Source organism: Sinohyriopsis cumingii, chromosome 8, assembly GCF_028554795.1.
Source record: "Sinohyriopsis cumingii isolate HCF-2022 chromosome 8, ASM2855479v2, whole genome shotgun sequence".
Lineage (NCBI taxonomy): Eukaryota > Metazoa > Mollusca > Bivalvia > Unionida > Unionidae > Sinohyriopsis > Sinohyriopsis cumingii.
This window is the reverse complement of record NC_142968.1, coordinates 31,571,463-31,578,696: the sequence shown is the minus strand read 5'-3', so window position 1 is coordinate 31,578,696 and position 7,234 is coordinate 31,571,463. Positions and strand designations below refer to the sequence as shown.

General features: G+C 40.1%; 1 protein-coding gene across 1 annotated transcript in view; it reads right to left on the bottom strand.

Moving 5' to 3' along the window:
• Nucleotides 1-5,626: 5,626 nt before the first annotated feature.
• LOC149793237 (uncharacterized) overlaps nt 5,627-7,234 on the bottom strand; it is an 87,945-nt gene continuing 86,337 nt past the window's right edge. Inside the window, exon 8 of the mRNA XM_089968969.1 lies at nt 5,627-6,099. Within this exon, the coding sequence (XP_089825095.1) occupies nt 5,627-6,099 (473 nt within the window). The remainder of the gene's footprint in view (nt 6,100-7,234) is intronic.

Below are 7,234 nucleotides of genomic sequence, written 5' to 3'. Positions count from 1 at the left end.
TCGCTTCGTTTCGACATGACACTATCCTTGAAGTACTCTTGTACCTTCCTGGCATTGTGGTACAAGATCCTATTCTTGCACCTATACCTCACCTTACCCTTTTGAGTTCTCTTCTCTGTTCCTTCTGCAGCGTGTTTATACAACTGCGTAAGAGTTTTGTCAACTCGGCTGGGAGCACTTTATCAATCGGCGACTAAGTAACTTCCATCGGCGTCGGAATTATTACAAAGCCCGGAGAGAGACGGACAATAAAATGGTTAAATAACTCCAAGTCCCCATTTAGCAAGGCCGGCGGTCTAGGTGTAAAAAATATAAAAATAATAAGGTGAAAGGTATAACAATTACATGAACTATATCACGGAAGTAGTATTATTAAAAAGTCCTAAATTAATCTGAGCTTGAGTCCCGATGAAATCAAAAATGGGAGACTATGATAACAGTTGCGGTCAGCGACGTACTGATGCGTTAGCAGTCTTTTGTTGAATCACAGAAAATAATATTTCACTTTAAATTCTGTATAAAGTTTGATAAATATTCTTGTCCTAGAATTAATTTGGAGTGCTAGTATTTCCACGGAAAATAATCACTTTTCGGTACAAAAGTAACATAATTAGCCACAAAACTGGGCACAACATAAAACGCTTTAACTTCTCAAGTGTTAAGACAAGAATAATTATTATTTCTCAAAATATCAACAATAAATCTAGCTACAACACAAAACAGATGCCCGGATGTTGGTCGATCCTCTGGAAAAATCTAAGTGATACATGTTATTTAACATGTATTCCAATTGTGGCTTTGATTCTATGTTATGAATATTACTCTGAGGATGAATATAAAAATTAAAAAGATGTTTACTACAAACTATCACTGGTTCTGAATCTAGATCGGGAACAAGATCAGCAATAGATACAATGTTCATACAAAGTTGTTAACGTCAAAATAAGTAATCAGCCAGAACTCAACTCTATTCCAGTAAAGAACGTTACGTTACAATAGAAAGTAATGGAATAAAAAAAGTTAAAACTTGCAAACAATAAAATTAAATCAAATAGTAATTTAATCAAATATACATAACACTTCCTCCATAAATAAAACTAAAGAGTTATATAAGAACGCTTTCTTTTTACCATATATTAATTATATAAGGAGTTTAAAAATAAGCATAAGAAGAACTCTTATGAATTACACAAAGTATACATACCATAATACATGATCACTAAATACAACAATCGAAGAAGGAGGTGAACTCAATTAAGCTTCAAATTGTTGTAATGCCAATATCAAAGCCAAACATTCCTTCTCGATTATTGAATAATGTTTTTGGTGCTTATTTAACTTCTTAGAAAAAGAGCACACTGGATGATCAACACCACGTTTATCTTCTTGAATCAATAATGCTCCATCCCCAGCATCACTTGTATCAACAGACAGTTTAAATGATTGACTGAAATTTGGAGCTGGAATAACTGCTGCACACTTAAGTATGGCCATTAACTTATCAAAAGCCTACTGATATTTGTAAGTTTCAATGCAACCAGGTATTTTTTGCTCAATACATTTGTCAGGGTTTCAGCAATTATGGAAAAAATTGGAACAAAATTACCGATATTATCCAGCCATACCTACAAATTACATCAGTTGCTGTTTACAGGGAAGTCAGAGATAGCCTTGCCCTTAGCATCCATAGGTTTACCTTGTCCATGTCCCACGATATCTCCCAGAAAAAGTTACACAAGCTCGACAGAACTTACTTTTGGATAAATTAACTTGCATCAATGAGTCTGTCAAAGAAATTCCGAAATGTCGATAAATGTTCTTTCCAGGTGTCAATATAGTTGATGACATTATTGCTGTAAGCATCATAATTATCTAGACCAGAGGTAATCATATTTATTGGATGTTGAAAAGTCCTTGGCGAGCCATTCATCCCAAACGGCATCACTTTACATTGATAAAGTCCGTCTGGAGTCATGAATGTCGAAATTTATTTTGCTCTTTCCACCAATGGAATTTGCCAAAATCCTTTCAGATGGTCAAACTTGGTAAACTTGGCATTTCCGACTTTATCAATGCAGTCATCGATTCTTTGTAATGGAAATGAAAATATTTTGTCACGCTGTTCACCTTCCTATAATCAGTGCACGTTACGGAAAGTTTTATCTGGTTTCGGAACAAGTATACATGTTGAACTCCAGTCACTATTACTGGGCTCTTTGAAATCGTTCGCCATCTTATACTGAATTTCTTATTCCAAATATTTGAGTTTGAGAGGTTTTATCATGTATGGATGTTGTTTCACAGGTGTATTAATTACACTTTTAAGGTCATGGAAAATTTTGTTTGTTCTTGTAGGAACATCTGGAAATTAGTGCTATTATTCAGATAATAACTGGTTAAGTTTATTCCTTTCTTGCTGTTGCAAATGTAAAAGTTTTGGTCCAGATTACTTATAACTTCTGAATTCGAAGATTTGTCGCTCCAAAATCAGTAGAGACCGATGGTATTCCTTCACTTAAATCTTCAATGAGTGGGACATGCACATCTAAATTAATTGCATGTTTAACGTGGCTATCGCTCACAATATACTGACACTCCTTTCATTTATTAAATACTATTATTATAATTTAAGTCATTCATTTTCTTTTAACTTTGTACGGCCGTAATATCTAACCTGAAGAAATCATTGAAGAATGAACAAGAATGAGCAAGAGAGGCAGAACTCTATTACCAGTCTATAAAGAATCTCTCCAATGGCGTTCTGTCGAATAGTAATTTCACTTTTGATTTAAATTGATGGATTCCGAATTTAAGAATACTCAGCTGGAATGTTCCCGACCCAAACGTGGACCCTTTGCTCAGATTGGACAGATATAAGAAGGACAAAGAGGAAAAAACTTCATCAAAGCTTTCACTATGGTTTTGTTTTTACTGTGCCTCAAAGGAATTGCCTCTGAAACCTTGTTGACTAACACATTATGGTACAAAAAGTAGCAGTAACCTGTCTTGGTCTTAGGTAAGGGACCAATACAATCTACCATTATTCTGCTAACTGGCTCGTCAAATGCAGGAATAGGTTCGAGATGAGCCTTAGGTATATTCATATTGGGTTTTCCTACAATTTTACAAGCATGACATAATCTACAACATTTGCAAACATCACTTCTTGGCCAATATAAGTGATTTAAGATCTTGTGACAAGTCTTATTAATCCATAAATGACCAGTCAAAGGAGTTTCATGGGCCAGACCAGGAATTTCCTCTCCTTACGATTTTGGAAATACAATGTGATAGTTCACTGACCAAACGTTACCAGCAGGTACCTCGGGAGTTATTCATTTTCTCATAAGAATTCCATTTGCAATGAAAAAAAAAAAGACAGGCACTTCAGTGGGTTCAGTTTCACTAATGGCACTTCAGGAGATCTCATGATCTTTTTCCTGTTCGACGACAAGTGATTGCCCTTTGTCACCCTGATTAGAATATGGAGAATGAGTCCTTAAAAGAGGATCACTGTAATCAATGCCTTTGATTGATCCATACAAGGAGTGATAGTAACCTCATCAAAAGCCTCACCACTAGCTAGATGAATACTTTCCTGATCAACATCATTCTCATGAGCTTTCTTTGCCATAACTCTAGTACCAGCACGAGCTGTGTATAAATCAGTGAATTATTTTCATTTTGGATCGACTTTTTGATCCAAACATGGCTTGTCAGTTACAAGTTGAATTACCACAACCTTTGGTCCAGCTAGGTCGTTGCTTAGTTAAAAACGAATGCCCTCAAAGGGTAAAACATTCACTGATCCGACAGTCAAGGGTCTGATGACAAATGTACACAATGGAGAAGAACATTAACAAAGCCGCACTCTGCTTCATGAATAAAACACTCTCATTAAGAGAAGACTTCTCAGAAAAGACAAAGTACCTGATAATAAAGAGCCAGAAACCCATGTGTCCCTTAACATTTTAATAGGGACAGGGTTGGCTGAATCACCGACGAGTGATATAGTTCCCTTCGACATGAATGATTCATAAATCCCCATAATAAAATCAAACTGGGCTTTATTAGACCCAACACATGTTTTACATTCAATACATGGCTGTGACCTTTACCTCTTATAAATAAGAGTATTTGGAATAGGTTTGTCTTGATTGTGGTGCTTATTTTCAATTTGTAGAAATCACAAATAACGTGCCCTTTCTTATTGCAATAGGTACACGTAGGAAGAGACAAGGACTTATCATAATCGTGATTTCTAAAAGTTGTACTAGACAGAAATTTAGAAGGGATTCTATTACACAGAAATACCTTTGTACCAGATGACTGCTGAGTGGAAGTCTTATTTACAAAAGAAACTTTATGTGCTAAGAAATAATCATCAGCAGTACGAGCAGCATTTTCCAATGTTTCGACCCTATGCTCATCAAAATAAGTCCTAATGTCACTATGGACACAATTCTTGAACTCTTCATGTATAACAAAATGTCTGAGATTTTGTAATCTTGATCAACTTTCCTGGCTAAGCACCATCGATCAAATAAATGCTATTTGTCACTTGCCAATTGGACATGAGTTGATCCAGCTTGCATTTTATAGTTTCTGAATTATTGCCGATAATCCTCAGGCATTTCCTCATAACCCTTTAAGATGCATTTCTTAGCCAGATCAATGTCATCACTTTGCTGTAGTGACTCTCTCTCTCTTGGTAGTCTCTCGAGCCGAGGAAGACAAGTTGTGCGATCTCGTCTGAATTCCGATGAACACAGGCGGTTGCAGGTGGAGCATGGCACACCGATGGTTGGGGGAGGCAGGGATAGAGATCTGTGATGTCTCTGACGAGCTTCAGCAAGACGCTAGTGGCGATCAACCTCGAAGGTGGAACAGGCTTTTCTGGTCAGGGCACTCTAGTGGCTTATGTCTGAGGCAGCGAGCTCGAACTGGTGGGGTTGAAGATCTGTGCACTTGATGTACTTCTTGATATTGTATTTGTACCTCTTGCGAGAGCGGCCTTGTTTTCGGTTGTCCTGGGCTAGCTCGCCAAAGAACAGCTGCTTTGGGATTCTGTTTTGATCCATGCGGATCAACGAATCTGCGCTTGAATTAGTTTGGCTTCGATGCTTGTTGTGTTGGCTCTATCAAGGACTTCCTGGTTGGTGATTCAGTCCTGCCACTTGAGCGCTGGTTGAATGGTTCTAACTAACTGATATGTCTTCAGTAGACAGTCCACGTTTCACAGCCATACAAGAGAGACGTGAGGACAACTGCATTTGACACTTTCATCTTTGTTGACAGGTGTTTGTTTCTGTGCTGAAAGACCTAGGTTCAAAGTCGTCCGAGTGCTTGACTGGCTTTTGGATCCTCGCAATGATCTCTTTGTCCATGGAGCCATCACTGGATATTGTGCTGCCAAGGTATTTGAAACCGTCCACATTTTGTAGCTGCGTGTCGCCAATGGTGATGCAGGGTTTTGATGGGATGGAGGTTGGAGACTTCAGAGAACCTGTCCACGATTGCCTGTAGGTGAGACTTTTTATGGGTCATGAGCGCACGGTCATCCGCAAAAGGTGCTTCAGTGATGAGTCTTTCTAGCGTCTTGATGTTTTCAGCCAGACGACGGAGATCAAACACTGGGGCGATATATAATGTAGATACCAAGGTCAAGGTCACAGATGGCATGGAGCAGTACCTCTGTGAAGAAGAGATTGAAGAGTACCGGAACAAGTACACACACCTGTTTGACACCGTTAGATATGGGGAATTTCTCAGACTGTCCACAGTCTGAGAGATTCTCTCCAGTCGTGTCATCGTGGAAGAGCCGGATGATGTTGGTAAACTTTTGAGGACACCCAAGCTTATTGAGTACTCCCCACAGTGCGTCTGTGTTGACTGTATCGAAAGCCTTTTTCAGGTCCACGAAGACAGCATACTGATTCATGTTCTGTTCAAGGCACTTCTCTTGGAATTGTCGAACTGCAAAGATCATGTCAACGGTCCTGCGGTCTGGGTGAAAACAACACTGAGACTCTGGGAGGATATCGTCTGACACTCCCGCAATAAGCCTGTTGAGAATGATGATCGCAAGTATTGTTCTATCTATGGAGAGCAAGGAGATGCCTCTGTAGTTACTGCAGTCTGCACGTGTCCCTTGATGCGTCGTGGAGGTCGTCTGGCATTTATTCCGTCCAGATGCCAATTAGCACATCGTGGAATGCCTCCAGAGTGTGTTCACTGAAAGCCTTGTACATCTCCGCTGGGATACCATCCTTTCCATCTGCCCTGCCACAGTTCGTTTAATGGCCGTCCTTAACACAGCTATCCTTGGCAGAACATCCAGTTGTTCGTGCGTTGGCTGTTGCAGTATTTGGTCAATAGCAGATTGGCTGACTGATGAGGACAGGTTTAGGAGCTGACTAAAGTGTTGTTTCTATCTGTCCTTAATATCAGCCTTGTCCGTTATTAGTGTACTACCATCTTCAGCAAGCAAGGGGGCAGAGCCAGATTTTGAAGGGCTGAATATTGACTTGATGGCGTTGTAGAACACATCGGAATTGTTAATGTTGGCATAGCATTGTACTTCATTAGCTTTCCTTTCCCACCAGTGGCCATGCATCTTGCGGATGTTTCTCTGAGCCTCAGCTTGCTAGTATTTAAACGGTCTTTGAATGATAGATGCACAGCATAACATGTGCGTGAGGGAGATTAAAGTGAAATTGCCTTTGCACAGAGACAGCCTCACTCTCTAGGCATCAGTAGTTGGAACTCATTGCTACGAAGGTTCGCCACGGCTGGGGACTACTTCGGCTGCAATGAATGGCCCTGACGTCTTCATTGCCTTGTCATGCCATACGCTCTCCACAAACCGTTTGCAGATTCGCCCTCGTGGCAGCTAGATCATTCAGTTGATCTCTTCCTCCCAGTCTGTCGAAGTTGGCTTTGCATGCAAGGATATGCAAGCTTCTGAGTTACCGAGTGCTTCAGGCCCGTCGGCTACCCTCAACCTGGTTTAGCCGGCCAATCGAATTCGTTGCCCATGGTTTGGCCGTTGCGCATGCTACAGCTGCTTGGATCCACAGGTGAGAGCTGAGTGCCTGGTCGGAACCAAAGGAGGACGAGCTACTCCAGAAGAAGCACGAAGTACCCCAACCAAAGGTACTACCCCAACCAGAGTAACCCGAACTCCACGCTGTAGTGACAGTAAATTGTAAATGTCAATAGCTTTACCAGTAAA